General features: G+C 47.0%; 1 protein-coding gene across 1 annotated transcript in view; it reads left to right on the plus strand.

The window, feature by feature from the left end:
- Positions 1 to 25,917, plus strand: part of SORCS3 (sortilin related VPS10 domain containing receptor 3) — a 1,039,444-nt gene that overhangs the window by 931,879 nt on the left and 81,648 nt on the right. Inside the window, exon 21 of the mRNA XM_029610742.1 lies at positions 14,872 to 15,005. Within this exon, the coding sequence (XP_029466602.1) occupies positions 14,872 to 15,005 (134 nt within the window). The remainder of the gene's footprint in view (positions 1 to 14,871; positions 15,006 to 25,917) is intronic.

A 25,917-nucleotide genomic window follows, 5' to 3' on the forward strand; every position in this document is an offset into this window, starting at 1 on the left:
GTTTTCTTCGGGGCCGAAACCCTCCCAAGAAAGGAGGTACTCAAGTGTTTTGCCTCGTCTCCGGACATCAAGAATCTCTTCGACCTTGAATTCTAGGTAATCTTCTGCGTTGATGGCAGATGTTTCCTGAGTCTTGGAAGAGAATTCACTGAGTATGAGAGGTTTCAAGAGTGAAACGTGAAAAGCGTTGTGGATGTTTAGTCTGGGTGGTAACTTCAGACTCTAGGTGATGTTGCCAAGACGTCGGAGGATTGGAAATGGTCCAATGTTGCGAGGAGAGAACGAAGTGGAGGGTAACTTCAGTCTGAGATGCTTGGTAGATAACCAGACTTTGTCTCCGGGCTTGAAGACAGGCGCTTGAGAATGGTGAGCATCATAGAACTTCTTAGCGCAGTCACTCGCTTTAACTAGCATGTCTTTCGTCTGAGTCCACAGGTTATGGATTTCATCAGCAGTAGATTGAGCTGCTGGGGACGTCACTGAGAGCTTCAGTGGAAGTGGCGGTGTTGGAGAGCGTCCATATACCACTTCAAAAGGTGTTGATCCAGTTGATGTTGCTGGATGAGAGTTGATGGCAAATTCAGCCCAAGGTAACAGTTCGGCCCAGTTATTCTGACAGCAGCTCAAGTAGGCTTGAATGATCTGTTTTAAGGTTCTATTCATCTGTTCTGTTTGGCCATTTGATTGCGGATGATAGGCTGAAGTGTAGTTTAGAGAGATGTCAAATAACTTGCACAAGGCCCTCCAAAATCTTGCCATGAATTGAGATCCTCGGTCTGAGACAATGTGTCTTGGTAAGCCGTGAAGACGAAAAATGTCCGATATGAAGAGCTTCGCAAGGTCCAAGGCTGAAGGTAAGCCAGGCAGCACCACGAAATGGGCCATCTTGCTGAAGTGATCGACTGTTACCCAGATGGTATTCATTCCTCCAGAAGGGGATAAATCGACTACAAAATCAGTAGTGATGTGTGACCAGGGCTGTTCCGGAACTGGCAGTGTTTGCAGCAATCCCCACGGTTGGCCAGAAGCAGGTTTGTGTTTGGCACAGTTGGTACAGGATGCCACATAGGATAGGGTATCCTTCTTGACAGTAGGCCACCAATAAAACTTCTGGATCTTGAGCAGGGTATGGTGTTGACCAGGATAGCCAGCCAGCTTGGAATCGTGCGCCCAAAAGAGCACTTTCTTCCAGAGTTGTTTAGACACGATGGTCTTACCAGCAGGCACAGAATGTGTAGTCACCAAGATGACTTTCTTTGGGTCAATTATATGCTGAGGTTCTTCAGGCACATCCTCCAAGAGAAAGGAGCTTGAGAAGGCATCAGCTCTGGTATTTCTGTCTCCGGGGCGATATTTAAGCACAAAGTCGAAATGATTGAAAAATAAGGACCATCTAGCTTGTCTGTGGTTAAGACGTTGCACATGGCGGAGATACTCTAGATTTTTGTGGTCTGTGAATACGGTTATTTGATGTTGAGCGCCTTCGAGCCAAGGCCACCATTCCTCGAATGCAAGCTTTATTGCCAAGAGCTCTTTATCGCCGATCCCATATTTCTTCTCTGCCGGGGAGAAATGTCGTGAGAAGAAAGAGCAGGGACGTAAGGTTTTAGAGTCTCCAGTCTGGCTCAATACAGCCCCCACGCCGACATCTGAAGCGTCCACTTCTACGATAAAGGGCTTGTTGGGGTCAGGATGCCGCAAGCATGGTTCCATGGAAAAGGCAGTCTTTAGTTTCTCTAATGCGGAAATGGCCTCCGCAGACCATTTTGAAGCGTTGGCACCCTTACAGGTCATTGCGGTCAAGGGTACTGTTAAAGAAGAGTAGTTCTTTATAAAGCTTCTATAATAGTTGGTAAACCCCAGGAATCATCTCAGGGCCTTCAGGCTGGTAGGTTGGGACCAATTTTTGATACTCTCAAGCTTTTGAGGGTCCATCTGGAAGCCTTCTTTAGACACGATATAGCCAAGAAAAGGGACTGAGTCTTTATGAAATTCGCACTTGGAGAGTTTGGCGTAGAGCCGGTGTTCACGGAGTTGGCGTAGTACTTGCTTGACATCCTCTAGATGAGTGGGCAAATCCTGGGAAAATATCAGGATATCATCCAGGTATACCACGACACTCTTGTACAGCAGGTCCCACAGGATGTCATCATGTTCTGAAATATAGCCGGTGTGTTGCACAGGCCGAAGGGCATAACTAAGTACTCAAAATGGCCATCTCGAGTGTTGAATGCTGTTTTCCATTCATCACCACTACGAATGCGAACTAAGTTGTAGGTCCCCTTCAGGTCACGTTTTGAGATAATTTTGGCCCCCTGAAGCCAGTCAAACAGCTCTGAGATTAAAGGCAGGGGGTAGCGGTCTTTAATCATGATCTCATTCAGACCTCGGTAATCGATACAAGGACATAGGGTACCGTCCTTCTTCCCCTCAAAGAAGAAGCCTGCACCGGCTGGAGACTTCGATGGTCTAATAAACCCCTTCTGTAAATTCTCCTCGATGTATTCGGACATCGCCTTGTTCTCAATCACTGAGAGTGGATAGACATGTCCTTTAGAAGGTTCAGTATTGGGTTTCAGTCTTATGGCACAGTCATAGGACCTATACGGAGGAAGGATGACAGCAGCTTCTTTGGAAAACACATCACTAAAAGATGCGTATTGGGGCGGCAGTCCTGGCATTGCTGGAGTAGTAGGCATGCAGATGACAGGAGCAATCTCCTTAAGGCACTTCCCATGACAACCTGGGCCCCAGCCGGAGAGTTCCAAGGATGCCCAGTCAAATTGGGGTTGGTGCGACTGCAACCAGGGTAACCCCAGGACGACAGATTGCATGGCCTTCTCTAACACAAAGAAGGGAATTGACTCAATATGGAGAGCTCCGGTGCGGAGAGTTACTGGTACAGTTTGGCAAGTCACGTCACCTGGTAAGGGCTTTCCAAGCATGGAGGATAGGAGTAGTGGAACCTTCAAGGTGACGAGGGGAATCCTCAAATGTTCAACTAGGCGTCGAAGAATAAAGTTGCCTCCTGCCCCTGAATCCACCAGGGCAAGAGTTTGAACCTTAGACGGTCCGCAGATCAAGGAGCCTGGGAGAGAGAACGGAGGAGAGGGCATAGTAAAGCCTAAGAACAGTCCTCCTGCAGGACTTAGGCCCGTCCGTTTCCCGGACAAATTGTGCATGTTGGGACATCGTGACCAGTCTGTCCACAGTACATGCATAGACCATGCCTCTTCCGAAGTCTTCTCTCTTTTGGAAGTCAAATGTCTGCGACCAAGTTGCATCGGTTCATCTCCACTGGCAGCAGGAATTACTGGAACAATCCGAGGTGCAGGTTTAGCACTAGCCTCCTTCTGACCAAGTCCTCTATTAGGCCAGATCTCTTTCACCTTATCACGAAGCCGGTGATCGATCCTAGTAGCCAAAACCACTAGTTCATCCAGCGAGTCAGGTGTTTCACGAGCAGCCAGCTCGTCTTTCAAGCGAGTATCCAGGCCTCTGAAGAAGAGGGTCTTCAGGCATTTGGGGTCCCAGCAGAGTTCTGTAGCAAGAGTCTTAAACTCTATCGCAAAATCAGCCAGTGGTCGGTTGCCTTGCTTCCGGTCCACTAGAGCAAAACCGGCAATGGTCACTCGAGCAGGATTATCGAAAACGTATTTAAATAAGTCCTGCAAAATAGGATCCTTGCATTCCCACAGTGTAGAAGCCCAAGACAAGGCCTTTCCATAAAGATAAGATAGAATGTAAGTAGTCTTGGAAAAAGCTGTGGGGAACTGAGAAGGTTGTAATGCAAAATTCATGCAGCACTGGTTTAAAAAGCCCCTGGTCTTCTGAATCTCTCTCAAGAAATGAACTGGAGTAGCCAGCGATACAGCAGTCTTTAAAGTTACTTCATGTAACTGACCTTCATTGCTGGAATTAGCACCTTGGGTCTTCTGTGTGTGCAGCTGATGAAACGCTGAAGTGAGTTTCTCCAATGCGTTTTGCTGTTCAAAAATGCTCAGGGCCAGGCCCGGAATGGCCTGCAGGGCATTGAGCTGTGCCGGATCCATGGAGTTAGCAATCTGTTATTGTTTGTAAGGTTTTGGGTGGACCCTTGGACACTGTGGCTGCTGACCACGCCCACGGGGGTAAGTCCCGTGAGGGGCCACAGGTCAGGCTCAGCTTAGGATATACAACCCAGATAGATCTTTTATTAACAGTATTGAGGAGCCAACAGAGGTGGCAGTAGTGAGCAGAGATGAAGCCCGGCTGGGCTTGTAGTCCCTCAGGGCTCTGGAACGCGATCCCACAATGGCTGTGCTGTAGTGAAGAGAAACTGAGATAGTGAGTACAATGACATATATGCAGGGTTCTGGAATAGAGCCTCATTGATTGAGTACTCACACAGCGGTTTCTCTCGGTAGGAATCACAGGAGCTGGAGTAGAGGCAAGCCCTCGAGGAGCGAGTACCTGGTTCCAGGGAACAGCTCTGAGAGAAGAAGATGGAATCTCACTGATGGTGTAGGCAGCGGTATCTTCCAGGCAGAAGTGAAGTCCAGGCAGCGAGTCCGGGAACATGGGCCCTCGAGGAGCGAGAAAGGTTCCAGACAGCAGCCTGAAAGAGAAGAGAGAGGCCCCTGAGGAGCGGGTACCCCAAATAGAGTAAGTCCAATAATAGAGAGGCAGAGTAGCTAGGTACAGAGAGCGAATCCCATCCGTAAGGCGTTCACCTTGCTAACTTGATTAGCTAGCACTATCGTAGGCTTTTTGTATCTGGGATGCATGACGTCATCACAGGGGGACGCCCCTGAGGTTCATGGCAAAGAAAGTATTTGAAACAGGGCCACGCAGCGTGCACGCCCTAAGGCAGCTGGACAGCATGGCGGGAGGCAGCGCCCAAGCTGGACCGGGGACGCCGGAGAGGACGGCAGGCAGACGCTGCGGCAGCCAAACATCCGTCAACCGCAGGAGGTGTCGCCAGAGAGGTAAGGAGGGCGGAGTGGAGATGTCGAGCAGCAACAGTCATAACAGCGATACAGGGGCATTATGACATTTTCCATTTTATTCACCATTCCCTTCCTAATAATTCCTAACATTCTGTTTGCTTTTTTGACTGTGGCAGCTCAGAGTTCAGGGACGCTATGTGGGAGGAAGGGAAGTAAAAAAAAAAAAAAAATTGTGAACATGATGAGAGTTTGAAGCAGAAATGGTTATTGTTACAACAATTACTCCTTTGGGGAATTCTTAACAAATGTGCAGGTAGAATTTGCACAGAATTCTGCTCTGGTGCAAAATTTCCAAAATTGGATCTGATTTTGGCTGCGTGAATCCAGAGGGAGCATGAACAGCTGTGATTCAAACAACCCGGAAGGAAGAGCTTGCTGGATTCATCCTGAGTGCGTCATCAGCAGAAACAGCAGCGTCACTGGAAGTGAGGTTTAACTTGCCAGGAGAGAGAAAGTTAACTCATGCAGAGGAGTTGAGATGTGAATCCTGGGAGAGAAAACTTCCTAGTGCAGAGATATAGCTGCTGGAAGACAGAGAGCTAGTGCTGTGTAGTGGGGTTGCCTCAAGAGTGCTGGAAGGGAGAGAGTCAGTGTGGTGGGGTGGATAGTGGGGTCAGAGTTTGAGGGGATGAGGGCTATGGTTCCACATGGGTGTTGTAATTATGTGTGTTTGTGGATCCTTGGGTGCTGTGGAGGTGACCACGCCCACAGGGAGTAACCCCGTGAGGAGCCACAGCACTGGGCTAGACTCATACTACACAAACACAAGAGTTCTTTTATTAAACAACGTGAAAGGAACCACCAGAAGTGGCAGTCTCATAGTTGCAGTCTCAGGGACCTCAGCAGAGGGAGCCCTTCTCTCCTAGATGACGTCAGGAGGTTCTGCAGCAGGTCTCCCAGCGAGGAGATAATGTGGATGAGATAGACTGAGAGTTAGAGTACTCACTAAGTGTTTGCTGTTGATATGCGAGTCCACCAGGTCATTGTAGAACGTACAGGCACCGAGGCAGGGAGAGCAGGCCCTCGAGGAGCGAGTACCTGTTCCCTGTAAGTCACCTGAAATAAAGCAGAGGGTACCCAGGTTAGCATATACCCCGAAGGGCAGATAGAGTTTCCTGTGGCAGCATGGAAACGGCAGAGTAGCGTAAAGAAGAACGGATTTGAGTCCTTGCTAACTCGGGGAGCTAGCAAATGAGTGAAGGTAATATACCCGGATGGCGTGACGTCAGAATGAGGGAACGCCCTCGAGGTTCGTGCCAAGGGTGGTACAAAGACGTGGGTTGCGCACACATGTGCTGGTACCTGGGAGGAGCAATGGCGGGAGGCTGCACCATAGCCATTCCGGGGACGCCAGAGAGGTCGGCTTGTAGACGCGGCAGTAGCCATCTTGCCCAGGTAAGTGGGAGGAGCCGTAAATAAGGTGAGGCAAATGGGGTGAAGCCGTCGAGGACTGACGGATGCAACAGTACCCCCCTTCAAAGGGCATCCACACTGTTTCCTACCAGGTCTAGGTTTTTGAGGATGAAAGTGATGAAAGTCCTGTAGCATCTCTTTATCCAGGATATTAGACATTAGTGTCCAAGAGTTTTCTTCAGGGCCATACCCATCCCATGACAGGAGGTATTCCCATACTCTGCCTCGTCTTCTCACATTGAGAACTGCGTCTACTTTATATTCAATGTCTTCTTCTGCATCTATAGGTGTGACATCAGGTATGTTGTTGGAGAACTCACTAAGGATCAATGGCTTCAATAGTGAGATGTGGAATGCATTGTGGATCTTTAAAGTAGATGGTAGCTTCAGACTGTAGGTGAAATTGCCCACTCGTCGGAGAATGGGAAATGGTCCAATGAAACATGGAGCGAAGCAAGCTGAAGGAAGTTTAAGTCTTAAGTGCTTTGTGGCAAGCCAGACGTTATCACCAGGCTTGAAGTCTGGAGCCTTACATTGATGGGCATCGTATCCTTTCTTTGCTTGAAGTCCTGCTTTAACAAGCATGTCTTTAGTCTGAGTCCAAAGTTGTTGGATATCTTTGGCAGTAGATTGAGCTGCTGAGGACGACACTGATAACGGAAGTGGCAGTGGTGGCAGTGGTAGTCGTCCATAAACCACTTCGAATGGTGTTGATCCAGTGATGTTGGTGGATGAGAATTAATGGCAAGTTCTGCCCAGGGCAACAGTTCACTCCAATCATTCTGGTGAGTGTTCAAGTAGGCACAAATGAACTGCTTCAGTGTCCTGTCCATCCTCTCTGTCTGCCCGTTGGATTGAGGATGATATGCCAATGTGAAGTCAAGGGAAATATCAAACTTCTTACATAGTGCCTTCCAGAAGTTAGCTGTGAATTGGGCTCCTCGATCGGAGACTATGTGCTTAGGCAAGCCATGCAGGCAGAAGAGGTGCATAATGAATAGCTTGGCGAGCTCCATGGCGGTGGGTAAGCCTGGGAGAGCCACAAAATGAGCCATCTTCGAGAACCGATCTACGGTTACCCAAATGGTGTTGTTTTCTCCTGAAGATGGTAAATCGACCACAAAATCTGTGGCAATATGTGTCCATGGTTCTTCTGGCACTGGCAAGGGTTGGAGTAGACCCCATGGATGACCTGGCAGCATCTTCTGTTTAGCGCAGTTTGCGCAGGAATCGACGTAGGAGAATGTGTCTTCCTTCATGGTGAGCCACCAGTAATAGGTCTGGGTGTCCTGAAAGTTTAGAGTCGTGGGCCCAAGCCAATAACTTCTTTCTGAGGTTTTTGGGTACGATGGTCTTTCCTGCAGGTACTGAGTGGGTAGCTGCCACTTCTCAGGGCAATGATGTGTTGCGGTTCCTCTGGAATGTCCTCGGAGAGGAATGAGCGAGATAGAGCGTCAGCTCTGATATTCTTATCTCCAGAGCGAGACTTGAGCATAAAGTTGAATCTGTTGAAAAACAGAGAACATCTCGCTTGCCTATGGTTCAGGCGCTGTGCGTGGCGGAGGTACTCCAGATTCATATGGTCTGTGAAGACCGTTACTTGATGTTACGCTCCTTCGAGCCAAGGGCACCATTTTTCAAATGCCATCTTAATAGCCAGAAGCTCCTTATCTCCTATTCCGTAATTTTTCTCTGCAGGAGAGAAGCGACGGGAGAAGAATGAGCAGGGTTGTGGAACCTTTGAATCACCAGCCTGGCTTAATACGGCCCCTACGCCAATGTCTGAAGCATCAACCTCCACGATGAAAGGCTTGGAGGGATCTGGGTTTCGAAGACACGGCTTGCTTGAAAAGGCATCTTTTAGTTTCTGCAATGCAGCTATAGCCTCTGGAGACCAATTAGCAACATTGGCACCTTTTTTCGTCATAGCTGTAAGCGGCACTGTAAATGAAGAGTAATTCTTGATGAAGTTCCTGAAATAGTTGGTGAAACCTAAGAAGCATCTGAGAGCTTTTAACCCGGTGGGTTGCGCCCATTTTTGGATACTCTCCAGCTTCTGTGGATCCATTTGAAAGCGTTAATTGGAGACTATGTAGCCTAGGAAAGGCACTGTCTGTGAAATTCACATTTGGATAACTTGGCGTAGAGATGGTTCTCACGGAGCCTCTGTAGTACTCTCTTAACATCCTCCAGATGAGTGATCATGTCTTGAGAGAAAATCAAGATGTCGTCCAAATAAAAAAACAACACACTTATAGAGGAGATCCCGGAAAATGTCGTTCATTAAATTTTGAAATGTTGCACAGGCCGAAGTGGCCATCCCGAGTGTTGAAGGCCGTCTTCCACTCATCGCCAGCTCGAATGCGAAGTAAATTGTAGGCTCCTTTCAGATCTAGTTTGGAAAAGATTTGAGCTACTTCTAGTCTGTCAAATAGCTCTGATATCCGAGGCAGAGGGTAGCGATCTTTTATTATTATTTCGTTGAGGCCTCTGTAATCTATACATGGACGTAGCGTACCATCCTTTTTGTCCACAAAGAAAAAGCCTGCACCAGCAGGGGACTTGGATGGTCTTATGAAGCCCTTTTGGAGATTTTCCTGGATATATTCGGACATGGCTTTATTTTCTGCCATGGACAGGGAGTACACTCTACCCTTGGATGGCTCCGTATTAGGCTTCAGATTAATAGTGTAGTCATAAGGTCTGTGAGGCGGAAGTACATCTGCAGCTTCTTTCGAAAAGACATCTTGGAAAGATGCATATTGAGGCGGCAACCCCGGCATTATTGGGGTGGTAGGCATACAGGGTAACGGAGCTACCTCCATCAGGCATTTATCATGGCAGTCTGGACCCCATCTTGGCAGTTCCAGTTTAGCCCAATTGAATTGAGGCATATGATGCTGCAGCCAAGGTAATCCCAGAACTATAGGGTGCATGGCCTTCTCTAAAACAAAGAAGGTGATGGTCTCAGAATGGAGGGCACCGGTCCGTAATCACACTGGTTCGGTGCGTAGAGTTACTTCACCCGGTATGGGCTCTCCATGGATGGAAGAAAGAAGTAGTGGAGGCTTCATAGTGGAAGTGAGGATCCTTAGGTGCTCCACTAATCGTTGTAGAATAAAATTGCCTCCTGCCCCGGAATCTACTAGGTCAAGAGTCTGGTACTCTAAAGGTCCACAGACAAAGATACAGGAATAGAGTGCGGAGGAGAAGGAGTGGTGAGACCGAAGAAGAGTCCTCCCGCAGGACTTAGGTCTGCCAGTTTTCCCGGACATATAGGGCAAGTTTGGACAGCATGACCAGCTTGTCTACAGTACATACACAGCCCTAATTTCTTCCGCATTCTTCTCTCTTTTGATGTCAGGTAGCTGCGGCCTAACTTATAGGTTCTTCTCCACTGGCTGCTGGGACCAAAGGAACAGGCCTGGGTGTGGACATGACTCGAAGTTCACCCAGAAAGGGTCTCCTGGAAGTCTTGAACCTTATCGAGAAGTCAGCAATCGATCTTTGTTGCCAATTTCACAAGTTCTCAATGACTCAGGCATTTCACGAGCGGCGAGTTCGTCTTTCAAATGGGAGTTCAGTCCTTCAAAGATGAGGGTCTTCAGGCATCTCGGGTCCCAAGATAATTCATACCCGCCAGTGTGTTGAATTCTATAGTGGTCAGCTAGTGGTTTGTTCCCTTGTTTCAGGTGAACCAAAGAAGATCCTGCAATGGTATACCGGGCAGGATCATCGAAAACTGACTTAAAGAGTTCGAGAAATCCTTCAAGGTCATGAAGAATTGGATCCTCGCACTCCCACAGTGAAGAGCCCCAAGACAATGCTCATCCATCTAGGTACAACAGGATATAGGTGGCCTTGGCATAGGCTGTGGGAAAGTGGCTAGGTTGTAATGCAAAATGCATGCAGCACTGGTTAATGAAGTCTCTGCATCTCCAGACTTCTCCCGAGAAGCGGGTGGGAGCTGCAAGAATCACGGTAGTCTTGACCATCACCTCAGATGGTTTAGCTTCTTTACCTGAGGTGGAAGGCGAGTCCATCTGTGTGTGCAGTAGATTAAATGCAGCGGTCAGTCCTTCCAGCACAGTCTGCTGTTCGTAGATCCTCTGGGCCAGGCCTGGAATGGCTTGCAACGCAGTGAGCTGAGCCGGATCCATGGAGTTAGCAATCTGTTGTAATTATGTGTGTTTGTGGATCCTTGGGTGCTGTGGAGGTGACCATACCCACGGGGAGGAGCCCCGTGAGGAGCCACAGCACTGGGCTAGACTCACACTACACAAACTCAAGAGTTCTTTTATTAAACAGCTTGAATGGAACCACCAGAGGTGGCAGTAGTGAGGCAGTCTTGTAGTTGCAGTCTCAGGGACCTTGGCCGAGGGAGCCCTTCTCTCCTAGATGACGTCAGGAGGTTCCGCAGCAGGTCTCCCAGCGAGGAGATACTGTGGATGAGATAGGCTGAGAGTTAGAGTACTCACTAGGTGTTTGCTGTTGATATGCGATTTCACCAGTTCGTTGTAGAAGGTACAGGCACCGAGGCAGGGAGAGTAGGTCCTTGAGGAGTGAGTACCTGTTCCCTGTAAGGTACCTGAAATAAAGCAGAGGACCCCCGAGGAGTGAGTACCCAGGTTAGCATATACCCTGAAGGGCAGAAAGAGAGAGCTTCCTGCGGCAGCACGGAAGCGGCAGAGTAGCGTAGACAAGAACAGATTAGAGTCCTTGCTAACTCGGGGAACTAGCAAATGAGTGAAGGTAATATACCCGGATGGCGTGATGTCAGAATGAGGGAACGCCCTCGAGGTTCGCACCAAGGGTGGTACAAAGACGTGGGTTGTGCACGCACCCTAGTAGGTACCTGGGAGGAGCAATTGCGGGAGACTGCACCATAGCAGTTCCGGGGATGCCATAGAGGTCGGAGTGTAGACTCGTGGTAGCCATCTTGCCCAGGTAAGCGGGAGGAGCCATGAATAAGGTGAGGCAAACGGGGCGAAGCCGTCGAGGGCCGATGGACGCAACAATGGGGAGGACAAGAGAACTAATGCGGATCAAGCCTGGGTGGGGGGAAGAGAGTGAATACAGGGGTTGGAGCCTGAAGGAGGAAGAGACCCAGCTTGAGTAATAGGAGTCAAGTCTGGGGTAAGAGGATGCAAGGAAGTTGAGACTTTGAGGGGAGAGAGCTGGAGAGAGAGAAAGAACTGAAGGGTTGGAGCCTTTAGAGGAAACAACTGATGAGAGGGGAGTGAGAATTTGGATAGAGAGAACCTAGGAGGCAAGTGGATAGGAGTTGAGATTGAGGAGATATTTCTAGAATGTTCTCTCGCTCTAGCTTGATGGACTCTATAACAGGGTACTAACAAAGCTAGGGTGAGATAGTAGAAATCTCAACTTTGTGAGATTTTCCTCAGTCCAAATGACATCAAATGTTCACCACGGTGTACTGTGCTGTTCGTACTTCTCACTCTGCATCTAACACTGGCCCCTAAACCCTAAACCACCACCAACACCTCACCTCGAGCTATTAGCTGTTCCTCCTATAGTGATATAAATAGTTCAATACTGTGAAGGCCTCCCCAGAGGCACTCTCTCTCTCTACTCCACTCTCCCTTTCCCTCTCCAAGCCCTCTCCAAGCCCTTTATCCCAAATTTATCAGACATATCGCACAGCTTAACACCAGGAAAAAAGGTGTAGTTATTTCTATCTTTAAAAAGGTATGAAATTGCTCCTCATTTTAATTAGTCCCACCCAAATTCCTCCCCCTTCAAAAAATTTGCATTTGCGCCATGCGGTAACATGATTATCGCATGTGTTATGGCGTTAACGTGTTATTGCGTGCATTAACGCATAATGCATTTTGATGAATGACCCTAATAGGCAGATATTTTATAAAGTATGTACATACACATTCTGAAAATAATTAGTTGCAGGCATATTTGGACTCACCATTTTGCTTAAACTGCCACAAGTTCACCCAGACTTTCATCAGTTCACCTTCATCCTTTTACACTTCACCCTAAATTCCTTCCAGTTCACCCAGATTTCCCACCCAAAAACTGCAGATACGTCCAGTTTAATGGTGCGAGTTAATTAGCATGGGTAAAGGTGTGCAGATAAATTTGGTAATGAATGCACATATTCCTTTTACAAAATACTGTAGCAACTTGCACGTTTAATTATGAACTCTGCTGTGGAATGTCCCAAACCGCTGTGATTTAGAAATAGCTTTCACTACTTATGGATGGAAAATTGCTGCTTTTTTTTTTTTTTAAAGAGGTTAATAAACAGATTAAGGTGAACCGGTAGATGTAGTGTATTTGGACTTTCAGAAGGCATTTGACAAAGTCCCTCATGAGAGGCTTCTATGCAGTTAGTGTAGCTGGGTTTAAAAAAGGTTTGGATTATTTCTTGGAGGAAAAGTCCATTAACTGCTATTAATCAAGTTAACTTAGGGAATAGCCTCTGCCATTACTGGCATCAGTAGCATGGGATCTACTTAATGTTTGGGTAGTTGCCAGGTACTTGGTTTGGCCACTGTTGGAAACAGGATGCTGGGCTTAATGGACCCTTGGTCTGACCCAGTATGGCAATTTCTTATATTCTTATATTGTATTATTCCCGTTAACATTTACATATGATATTGCAAGTGCACATGTACTCTGGAGGTTTATAAACATCCTATATTTGAGTATTTGCTACTTGACACAATTATATTCTACAATTATGCATGCAACCCTTTGAAAATTCACCTGTAAAATCTTGTGTTAATGCATGTATTTTACACAATTAACTACACCTCTCTCTCCTGGTAGCCTTCTCTTCCCAGCTGCTTCTTTTACAACTGCCACCTGTTTTGGGTGCTCTTGCTTGCTGGCCTTGCACAGGCTGGCCCTGCCCAACGTGACTCCCTCTTGTCCTGTGCCAGACAATGACCAGGGACCCAAGTTTATAGCGCAGTCCTGTACAAATGCATTCTCACTCCCTCCTATCCCTTCCCTTGCCACATGAATGATCACACGGAAGCTCATTATTTGGATGCACACACAACCTCCGCTTTCTTGTAATTCCAGGCTTTGGTGATTAAAAAGCTTCTGGGGGTTCATCTGTGCTTTTTATCACTAGGTACAGGATACATTTTGGTTGCCATTTCCCTGGTGGAAGGTGCGTTGTTGTCCATGAAGAGAAGGGAGTAGCCTATCCTTTGATTAACTGTGGTGGTGGTGTTTTCTTAAATCATCCCTGGGTAATGAGAGTCAGAGCAAGTGATGACCAGACCCTCCCTCCCTCCCTCCATACCTTTCCCACATTTTGCTTTTGTTCAGAATTATACGGAGGACTTGCCATGACTATAGAAGCTAGAGAGCAGGCTGCCCAATTCTACATCATCATAAGTGAAGTTAACAAAACTTTATTTGGGAAACTGAATATACAAGGCATTTAAATTAACGTATGCTTGGATGAATCCCCTGAATTTGCCTAAGCTACAATGTATAGATGCCCTATTCTTCCCTCCAGCTTGCCTATCTTGCCCCTAATCTTCTGTAATCCGCTATGACTTTATAATTTTCTGGGTGGGCTGGGTGTGTATGAAAGCAAGAAGACAATGAAAGGTGCCAAGCTCTCACTTGCTTGGTTCTTTATGGCCCACCACTGGTTTCACAACACTCTGCTCTACTGGTCCTTATTCTGCAGCTCTGATAGACCTCGTCTGACCCCTGACATCCCTTGACCCTACATCAGGCCTTGTTATCTTGGAACTTGTGAGGTTATTTCAGGGCTAGTTTATTGTATGTTCTGATGTCATATTGTGTTTTGATTATGATGTTTTCTTTATTGTTTTTATGCATGTTTCTTTGTACCCACCAAGAACTTTGGATCGTTGTAAATAAATAATTAAGAATATAAAGGATTAGAAAGTATTTTTGGGTTTTTTTCTCTTCCTGTATTCTCTTATTTACTTGCCTGTTATATGATATATATATATATATATATATATATATATATATATATATATATATATAGAGGCTATAATGACGGTATGCACTATATATATATTACAATATATATATATATATATATAATAGACATATATGTACATAGTGCATACCATCATTACAGCCTCCCTATATATAATTTAGTTCTCTTTTTATGTAATCCTTCATTTTCAGCTTTCTTATTATTGAGGACATATACTAGGCAAAAATAATGTAAATGTATTATTTTCTGATTTGGGTGGATTTTCTGTGATGTGTATTGGTATATTCTGCTGTTGCTCCAAGATGTTCCCCTGATAGATTTAAGTTCTAAATATAATGAAAATAATGTTTGCTTTTACATCATGTTTTAAAACATTATTTTGTAATATTTAGAAAAATACTAGAATGAATAGGTTTTGCCGTTCTAGATTTTGAAAGCTACAATGAGCCTGATAAATTAAGCTACAGATACTGTCTTTTGACCTCTTTTCCTCTTCAGGTCCAGTGGAACACGTCCATCTCAGCATTCCATTTGTGGCCATTAGAAATAAAGAAGTCAACATTACTGCGGTGGTGTGGCCCAATCAGTCAGGGACACTCACTTACTTTTGGTGGTTTGGGAATAACACTAAGGTATGAACTATTATAATTACTATTACTACTACTTTTCAGTCTTGTGTCCCTCCCCAGTGATTGAGCTGACAAAGGAAAAGAGAGTGGATCCAAGGTGATCTAAGCCGATCTGAAGACATCAGACTTGCTACATGTGACTGAGCCTTCTCTCTCATGGTCCAAGCATCTCACCCCCACTGTAGTCAAAACCCTGCTCGACTTGACAAGGCACAGGGTTGGCCCTGCATAATTACCCATAACTCATACATTATATCCTATCAATTTGGTCATGCAAGTATCTGTCCAGTACTTATAGAACCAAATTGGTAGGCTTATGAAACTCTTGAATAAAAAAAACAAGCCCTTTAGTTGTTTAACATTTTTCTACCGCTGTTTAGCACTACACTTTTATTTATGGGACCTAGTAAATTTTGCAGTTAGTTTTACTGTTATTACCCTGTTTAAAGAAAAAAAAAATCCCACTGTGTACTATAAAATCACTGTTTAACAAAATTGGTTTGTAACTGCACATTTTGTTTAGCTTCACAATGTTTTCCCGAGAAGTATTGCATTTAATCTTCGTGCACTGAAGCCCCGTTCTTTAAAGACTGTCTCCTAAATAACGGGGCTACGCGTAATACGGTTCTAAAAAGGAAAGCTCCAGCGGAAACTCTCTAGTTCTGCAATAAGCTGGCCACCTCTTTTTTTTTTTCCCATAGGGCCAACTCTTTCCATAGGGTAATCCTTTCAAACCCAGATGAAGAGGCCACTTAGCATAACTGATGGACAGTAACGTCTGGTTCTGATCTGTAGATAAACAGCTGAATGTTATTATAAAACAGGCATTATGAACCTTCACGGGCAGTGAGCTCTTTATTGCCTCCGCATACATGGAATTCTAAAGCCCATCCCGAAGTAGCCATTAGTTGATAGAAATAATTGCACTGTATGATGGTTTCCTGATGATCTCAGCTAAGTTCCCAGTGGACGGTCGTCTGCATTACAGAAATGGCAGTTGACACTAATAATACCCTTTACAGATAGGGATGCAATGGATATGGAAACTTAAGCTCTTTCCTCAGATTTGAAAGTACCTGCAGTAGGTGGGAAAACATTACTTATCTCCAGTGATCACCGTTATGCTGTTAACTCATGAGTGACACTAATAAACTCACTTTCAAAGTTGCAGTACATATTGAAATGCATCCAGAATGGTGAATTTTGTATAAGCAGCAGTTCTTCCTTGCCAGAACATTTGCTTCCCTTTCCATATCTGAGGCTAGTTTTCACTTAATTGGACAGAAATAAAGCTACTATTTCATTTCACTCCTATTAAAAGTTAGTTTAATAGTTCATGAGAGCAGAGACTAAAAGAATTCTCCTCTTAACCTTCTTTTTTTTTTCAGCTGTGGTTGTAGTGTAGAGATGTGCAAACTTCTTCCAAATAGGTTTGTCAAAGAATAAACCTGGCGAGGACTTGAAGATCTATGAACAGGGGCGGCTCTGTAACGAGGCAGTGTGAGGCGGCCACTTCAGGCAACAAGATTTTGAGATGGCAAAATTGCCCCCCTGAAACCTTCCTGCCACAGCCGCCTCGCCCTTTATTCAGGCAAACAAACTCTGCAGACAGGAAAACCTGCGGCGCTGGCGGCATGGATACAAAGAGAAGAGAGGCCACGGGCCGCCAGCGGTCAAAGAAAGAGAAGAGAGACCGCGGGCCACCAGCGGTCAAAGAAAGAGAAGTGAGACCGCAGGCCGCCAGCGGTCAAAGAAAGAGAAGAGAGACCATGGGCTGCCAGCGGTCAAAGAAAGAGAAGAGAGACCACAAGCTGCCTCCAGAGCCCAGACCGGCAGCGGCCAAAGAAAGGGAAATGAGACTACGGCCCGCTGCCAGATCCCAGACCGGCCGCAGCAGGGGAAAAAAAAAAAAAGGAGGCAGCGGGCCGCTTCCAGTGCTCAGGTCGCTGGAGGCCAAGAAATTAAAAGAAGAGCACGGGTGCAGCCAAAGGAAAAAAAAAAAAAAAAAGAAAGGCCGCCGATGGAGTCAGCGGTGGCCAACGAACAAGAAAGAGGCCGCGTGCCACTGCTGCTGCCAGAGTCCAGACTGGCGGCGGGGGAGAAAGGAAAAAGCAGCCGCGGGTCATCGGTGGTGGTCAAATAAGAAAAGAAGAGACCGCGGGTTGCCGCCATAGCCCAAGCCAGCAGCAGCCAACGAAAAAGAAAGGAGGCTACAGCGCAGGCTGGAGGATGCAAAAAAATTAAAAAAAAAAGAGGCTGTGGGCCGCTGCCGGATCCCAATCTGGTGGTAGCTGAGGAACAAGGAAAGGCACAATTTGTGTGTGTGTGTGTGTGAGTCAGCTAGCTTGGAGGGGCAGGGATGCAGCTTGTGAGTGAGTATGAGAGAGTGTGTGTGTATGTATATGAGAGGGTGGGGGGTGTATGAGAGGGAGGATGGGAGAGAGAATGGGAGTGTCTGTATGAGAGGGTATGTGCATGAATGAAAGGGGTGTGTGTATGAAAGGGAGGGTGGGTGTGGATAGGTCTCTGTATGAGAGGGTGTGTGCCTGTATGAGTGTGTGTGTGTGTGTGTGTGTGTGTGTGTGCGCGTGCATGAGAGGGTGAGTGTGTATGCATACATATGAGAGGGTGGATGAGGGTGGGTGTATGTGTGGATGGGTGTATGTGTGTGTATATGAGATGGTGGGTGGGTAAGGGTGTGTGTATGTATGGATGGGTGGGTGACGGGGTGTGTGGGTGAGGGTGGGGTATGTGTATGAGAGGGTGGTACAATGTATGTGTGTATGAGAGGGTGAGTGTGTGTGCATAGATATGAGGGGGTGGTATGTGTGAGTGGGTGTATATGTGTGTGTATATGAGAGGGTGGGTGGGTAAGGGTGTATGTATGGATGGGTGGGTGACGGGGTATGTGGGTGAGGGTGGGGTGTGTATATGAGAGGGTGGTGGGGGGATGTGGATCATGTGTATGGAAGAGGGAGAGAAGTGAATGAGTGTATGTGTGAATATCCCATCTCATCCCTCGGCTCAGGCACCAGATTGCCTTGAGCCACTTCTGTCTATGAAATTACTCCTTGAATGGAAGAAAAAGCTGAAAAACTCCCAAATGGATCTGCAAATCTCAAACAGATTCTATCAGGTTGTCAAACCCATTTTCAGAATGTTTGACAATCGGAAGTGTTTTTTGGGGGTTTTTTTCATTTCATTTTCATTTGAATCAGATTCACCGGGGTGGAAGTGGGGGAGAATTCATTTTAACAGATTTCCTGAGTGGAACAGGATGCAATGTGAAGCAGGTTGAAATCCTTCTGGTTTAAGTTTTGTTTTTGGTTTTTTTTAATTAATTGTGATTTCTTTGCATACCTACCATGGAGGCAGAAGAGAAAACGTTTGGCGCCCAAAGGTTGCATGACCTCAGAGAACAATGAACTGAACAAGGAACAAGGTTGAATTTTGAAATTGTGCTGGAAAGCGCATGCACGGATTTCAAAATGAAATCCCTGCCCATTCTTTACCTTCTTCACCCTAACACCACTCCTACCCTTGTTCTCTGCAAGCGAAAATATGTGCATTGTGAAACGGGAGGAAGGCATTTTTCAGTCTGGGGAATTTACTTGATTAATAGCTTAGTTACCCTGACAAACTCCTTTGAAAATTGTCCTCCCCATGTTTTCTCATTGCAACGAATCATTTTGTCTACGGTGCATGTTTTGAATATACGTGTATATTTTTTGCTACCTTTTAAAATTCTGACTTGTTTCCAGTAAAATTTGTTTACTAGTAACCAGACAGATGGATTCAGGACCAGTGGGTTATGCACTTCTACCAGCAGATGGAGAAGGAGCAAACTGACGTCACAGTATATATATTCCTGCAGTGACATCAGCCTGCCAGTATTCTCCGCCTCCAGCAAATGGTGAATGTGCATTACCCTACTGAGGATCGCTTCAAATTTTAAAGGAGAATTAATAAGAGAAATGCCTGCTCTCCTATGGTGATACCAAATGGTCCCTCCCCCAGTTGAGAATTCCTGAGGTGATTTTCGTGGTTCCTCAAATGAGTGCCTTGGTCCAATAGCTGGTTTCCTCAGCCAGCATGGATTTAGCTGATTAAAACATCTGAAAGGCTATGGGTGCAGGAAGCCGATCATGGCAATGACAGTATTTGCCCTCTCCCCCCGCAGCCAGAGACTGCCTCTGTACTCAGCCGGGAAAGGCTGAACTCAGGTAAGGTTAAAAAAAAGAATAATAATAAACAGGGGAAAGACAGAGACAGAGTAGAAGCTTCCTCCGATCTCTGTGCTCAGTGCTCCGTTCCGATGTTCGTTCCCACTCCCGTGGGTGGTTAAGGGACTTGGGCAGCTTGGCGGGTTAAGCAGCCTGGGTGGGCTAGGCCCTGCTGTAGGCCTTCTTTTCTGTGTGCTGTGTAGTAGGCCGCAGCAGCAGCATTTTCACGCACTTTTTTTCTGCGAGTTAGGCTGCCCTCTGCAGGACTGTTGGTGCGTGCAAGTGCATCTGGTTGTGTGTCCAAGATGTGCACCTAGTTTCTTTTGGGTGCACTTCCTGTGCGCACAATCTGGGACACATTGGTTGTGCACTCAAGTTTGGCACGGTGATAGTGCGCTTAGTTTTGCGAAACGTAGCCTTGGGATTCCTAAATTTTGTGCGCCTAAATTTTGCAACGTAAATTCAGCTGAACACACACCTTCAGTTACTTATTCAGCATACTGATGGACTAATGACTCCTGTGGCTAAGAAACCTAAGTGCTTTTCCCTCTGTTCTGGCTGTCATATTCAGGCATCTCAGCTGGACTGCTCTCTAACTTGTGCCAGCACTGCTTAGAAGCTCAGGGAGAATTAGCTTCCTCTGATTTTACTAAGCCTGGTTCTTCCCAGCCTGATGATGGCCTGGATAAGAACATATCAGGAGGGACGCCTGACTTTCGAACTCCCTTAACTGGTTTGTCAGCAGGGGTCAGTAGCTCAGTGGGTGCAGCACAGGTGCTGGTTTTGGCATGAATCCTTCTGCCTTTTCTTAGGTAGAATTTTTTCAAGGACTGCAATCCTTTCTTCAGGCGCAGTCCTCAGCCCCATCCAGTCCTGTCAGGTCAGATTCACAGGCGGTGGCCTCTCTTCTGGTACTGCTGTTAAGCGCCGAAGTACACCTAGATTGGCAGCAGGTACTCCTGATAGGAATCCGAATGGCACAGATGATAAGGCTGATCCTGACTCTCTGGAGGATGGGGAAATTCCTCCAGGACTGGAACCATATAGGACTGTGTTGCAGTTCTTTCATAGAGATGAACTATTGGCTCTAATTTCCTAGATGTTGAAGATGCTGGGAGTACCTGGGACAGATTTCATGTCTGATTCAAAGAAAAATCCCATTTTGATTGCTTTCCATAAAGCCTCTTGTTTTTTCCCTGTTATGGAGGCCATTCAAGAATTGATTGATCTTGAGTGGGATGCCCTGGAAGCAAATTTCAAAGGGGGTCGGACTTTGCGGGTGACTCATTTTCGCATGGAAACATTGTGCTCAGCGATAATGGCCATGCAGTCGGGGGTTTCTGACCTCCCTGGAACTATCTGAGGCATTCCCCCCTATTCCCATCTGATTGGAGCACTAGTGTTTCTGCGTTTCGCGGTGTTGGGGTGCCATTATCAGTTTCAGGCGTTGCCTTTTGTTCTGGCCACCACTCCCAGGACTTTTTCCAAGGTTATGATGGTGGTGGCAACAGAGTTGAGAAAGGATGGGATCTTGGTACATCTGAATTTGGATGACTGGCTGATTGGGGCCAAGTTTTTGGAAGAGAGCCACCTGGTGGTCAGTTGGGTGGTGAACATAGCCAAGAGTAGTCTTCAGTAGGGATGTGCAGAGGGACGCCATAAGTTGCATTCGTGATTCGGATTCGTTGGGGAGCAGGTTCGTTGCATTCGGCTGTATGGCGCCCCGATGCATTAATACGGCGATTTCTATTCGTGTCCCAGCTAAAATTAAAATTAACTACAACCCCCAACCCTCCTGACCCCCCCAAGACTTATCAAAACTCCCTGGTGGTCCAGCGGGGAGTTTGGGAGCCATCCCCTGCAGTCTCACACCCTCAGTACCGGTTTCATCATGGCGCCGATAGCCTTTGTCACAGGGGCTACCGGTGCCATTGGTCAGCCCTTGTCACATGGTCATCGGCGCCATCTTGTGCTCCTACCATGTGACAGGGGCTGACCAATGGCACCGGTAGCCCCTGTGACATAGTATGGGCAAAGGCTATCGGCGCCATTTTGAGTACTGGCATCGGACGGTCGGAGTGCAGGAGGTCGCTCCGGGACCCCCGTTGGACCCCCAGGGACTTTTGGCCAGCTTGGGGGGGGCCTCCTGACCCCCACAAGACTTGCTAAAAGTCCAGCGGGGGTTCGGGAGCAACCTCCTGCACGCCGGCCGTCCGATGCCAGTACTCAAAATGGCGCCGATCGACTTTGTCCTCACTATGTCACAGGTACCGACGGTCGGCCCCTGTGACATGGTGAGGGCAAAGGCGATCTGCTGCCAGTATTCAAAATGGCGCCGATCGCCTTTGCCCTCACTATGTCACAGGGGCTGACCGTCGGAACCTGTGACATAGTGAGGGCAAAGGCGATCGGTGCCATTTTGAGTACTGGCATCGGACGGCCGGCGTGCAGGAGGTTGCTCCCGAACGCCCGCTGGACTTTTGGCAAGTCTTGTGGGGGTCAGGAGGCCCCCCAAGCTGGACAAAAGTCCCTGGGGGTCCAACGGGGGTCCTGGAGCGACCTCCTGCACGCCGGCCATCCGATGCCAGTACTCAAAATGGCACCGATAGCCTTTGCCCATATTATGTCACAGGGGCTACCGGTGCCATTGGTCAGCCCCTGTCACATGGTAGGAGCACAAGATGGCACCAATGGCCATGTGACAGGGGCTGACCAATGGCACCGGTAGCCCCTGTGACAAAGGCTATCGGCGCCATGATGAAACCGGCAACGAGAGTGTGAGTGCAGGGGATGGCTCCCGGACCCCTCGCTGGACCACCAGGGAGTTTTGGTAAGTCTTGGGGGGGTTCAGGAGGGTGGGGGGGTGGGGGGGGTTTGTTTAAATGTTTATTTAGGTGGCCGTATAATTCGGGGAAGATTTGTGTATTCGTGGGGAATCTCGATACGTTTCGCTTCCCCACGAATACTACGAATAGTGTAATATACGATGCGGATCGCCAATACGGCGAAAACGAATGCACACCCCCTAGTCTTCAGCCTTTTCAGTCTTGGATAATCTGGGCATTTGGTTTGACATGAATAAGGGCAATGTTTTCCTGCCGGAAGCTCATATTCAGAAGTTGATGTCCGAAAGTGTGTTCCTATGTGCAGGTACTTGGTTTGATGGTGGTGACCCTGGAAGTGGTGCCGTGGGCAAGAGTGCATATGCGTCCTCTTCAGCGTTCCCTGCTATCTCGTTGGAGGACGCAGTATCAGGACTATTCAATTCAGCTCCGTCTGCCAATGGAAGTCTGCTTTCACCTCCAGTGTTGGTTGCAAGTGGATCATCTAAGAAAGGGAGTTCCCTGAAATTGCCAGACTGGTTACTACTCATGACAGATGCGAGCCTCCAGGGTTGGGGAGCTCACTGTCAGGAACTAACAGTGCAAGAATCTCTCTGGAACATCAGTCGGCTGGAAGCCCAGGCAGTCCGGTTGGCATGCTTGCAGTTAAGCGGCAGGCTACAGGGTCGAGCGGTCCAGGTATTGTCAGACAATGCAACAATGGTGGTGTACATCAGTAGGCAGGGAGGAACCAAGAGCTAGCAAGTGTCGCAGGAGATAGACTCACTTATGGAATGGACAGAAGTGCATTTTCAGGAGATCCTGGCCTTGCACATTGCAGGAAAAGACAATGTAAGAGCAGACTTTTTCAGCAGGGAGAGTCTGGACCCAGGAGAATGGTTATTGTTGGATGAGGCATTTCAGCTGATAGTGGATCAGTGGGGCCTTCCATTTCTAGACCTACTGATGAATTCTCGCAATGGAAATGGATTTGGTGAGTATTTGAAGCTTGATGTGAAGATCAAAGAGTGTTTCCCCATTCATTTAAGATCCAGTTCATTTTGGAATTTTTGTAGGATGGGTTGAATACAGTATTGGCCCTTAATTCCTTGAAGATACAAGTAGTGTCTCTTGACTTCTTCAGGGGTCAGGTGAATGGCGAATCCTTATTGGCTCATCCAGATGTGTCCCTTTTTTTGAGAGGAGTGAAACATTTTTATCTTCCCTCCTTGTGGAGTCTTAATCTGGTTTTGGATTTCTTGGCAGGATCGACGTTTCAACCTTTCATTGCGGTTACTGACCTTGAAACAGTGTTTCTGGTGGTGATATGTTCTGCGCATCGAATTTCCAAGCTTCAGGTCTTATCTTGCTGGGAGCCGTTCCTTCGGGTAAGTCCAGGTCTGCTACAGCTGCATACTGTTCCTTCTTTTTTGCCAAAAGTGTTCTCAGATTTTCACTTGAACCAGTCCATTTCCCTGCCATCTCTGGATAGGGAAAGAAATGTGGAGGAATATTGCCTGTTGCATCCCTTGGATGTCAAGAGATATGGCATGAGATATCTGGAAGTTTCTAAACCTTCCAAAAGTCGGTTCTCCTGTTTGTCCTTCATGGTGGAGGTAGCTGACTGTGGGGGCTACAATAGCTCTCTGAACTAAGGAGGTTATCATAGCTATGTCTGTGGCTGCAAAAAAGCCGTTGCTTTTTTGCAGCCACAGACATAGCCATGACTGTGGCTATGTCTGTGGCTGCTTTTTTGCAGCCACAGACATAGCCACAGACATGGCTATGACTTTTTTGCAGCCACAGAGCCACATGTCTGTGGCTCTGTGGCTGCTTTTTTGCAGCCACAGAGAGAGGAATATCGAGTAAGAAAAGGGAAGTGATTATTCCCTTGTACAGGTCCTTGGTGAGGCCTCACCTGGAGTACTGTGTTCAGTTCTGGAGACCGTATCTACAAAAAGACAAAGACAAGATGGAAGCGGTACAGAGAAGGGCGACCTGGAAGGTGGAGGATCTTCATCGGTTGACGTACGAGGAGAGATTGAAGAATCTAAATATGTACACCCTGGAGGAAAGGAGGAGCAGAGGAGATATGATACAGACTTTCAGATACTTGAAAGGTTTTAATGATCCAAAGGCAACGACAAACCTTTACCATAAGAAAAAAATCAGCAGAACCAGGGGTCACGATTTGAAGCTCCAGGGAGGAAGATTCAGAACCAATGTCAGGAAGTATTTCTTCACGGAGAGGGTGGTGGATGCCTGGAATGCCCTTCCGGAGGAAGTGGTGAAGACCAGAACTGTGAAGGACTTCAAAGGGGTGTGGGATAAACACTGTGGATCCATAAAGTCAAGAGGCCGCCAATGAAGAGTGGGTGACTCGCCAGAATGATGGCTACTGCCTGGACACAATACCCTTATTCAATAAACATACACATGGTTACTGTGACTCCAACATCACTCTAAGCTTCAACAGCAAGAGGAAATGTGGAAAAAAGGATTTGCACTCACAAAGAGGGGAGTAGCTGGCTTGTTATGGTGGTTACTACCCCAAACCAAATAAGCCTGATACTTCACTTTCAATGCATATACAGCATAGCTCTCTGCTTCAACGGCAGGGGAGAAGAATAACTGATACTTCACACATCCAGCAGAGCTCTCTGCTTCAACGGCAGGGGAGAAGAAAAACTGATGCTTCACACATATCCAGCATAGCTTCAACGGCAGCGGAGAAGAAAAAAGGATTCGCATTCACAAATTGGGGAGTAGCTGGCTTGTTACGGCGGTTACTACCCCAAACCAAATGTGCCTGATACTTCACTTTCAATGCATATCCAGCATGCCTCTCTGCTTCAACGGCAGGAGAGAAGAAAAACTGATACTTCACGCATATCCAGCATAACTCTCTGCTTCAACGGCAGGAGAGAAGAAAAACTGATACTTCACGCATATCCAGCATAGCTCTCTGCTTCTACGGCAGGGGAGAAAAAAAAACTGATACTCCACGCACATCCAGCATAGCTCCCTGCTTCAATGGCAGGGGAGAAGAAAAAACAACCAATAAGGGCTGTATAACATAGTCTGGGTAAAACAAATAAGCATGGGTGTAGCTTGCTTATTGCGGCGGTTACTACCCCTACTACCCCTAACTAATCAAGCTAGATATTTCACTTGGATGCAGCTCCATCACTGCTCTCTACATTAATGGTGGGGGTGGAAGGGAAATAGAACCAAGAGCTAAGAGAAACAGATAAGTATGAGAGAAAAAATGTGTGAAGCTTGCTGGGCAGACTGGATGGGCCGTTTGGTCTTCTTCTGCCGTCATTTCTATGTTTCTATGTTACTCATATTAGGGCTCATTCCACTAGAGCTCAGTCAGTGTCTTGGATGGAGGTTAGATTGTTGTCTCCCATCGACATTTGCCAAGCATGCATCATGGTCTTCCTTGCACACCTTTTCCAGGTATCCTCTGGATGTGCAGGCCCAGGAGGATGCAGCCTTTGCATGTGCAGTTTTGGCTGGACTGCAGGCAGCCTCCCGCCCTATTCGGGAGTAGCTTGGGTACATCCCACTGGTCCTGAATCCATCTGTCTGGGTGCTAGAAAATGAGAAATTACTACTTACCTGATAATTTCTTTTTCCTTAAGCCAGACAGATGGATTTAGCTTCCCGCCCTTGGCTGCCAAATGATTGTGTTATGGTCCTGCTGGGTGGCCACGTATTCCAAGGATTACTGGTAAGTATTAATCTAGTCCCTAGATTAGTGTTCATACATTCTTTGCCTTTACCTTTTCCGTGTTTCCTGTTGGTTGAGTACTGACATGGTTATCTGTTCTTAATCACGTTTTTGCTAGTCTATCCAGAGTTGGC

The sequence above is a fragment of the Rhinatrema bivittatum genome, chromosome 7 (genome assembly GCF_901001135.1).
Source record: "Rhinatrema bivittatum chromosome 7, aRhiBiv1.1, whole genome shotgun sequence".
In the NCBI taxonomy this organism is placed as follows: domain Eukaryota; kingdom Metazoa; phylum Chordata; class Amphibia; order Gymnophiona; family Rhinatrematidae; genus Rhinatrema; species Rhinatrema bivittatum.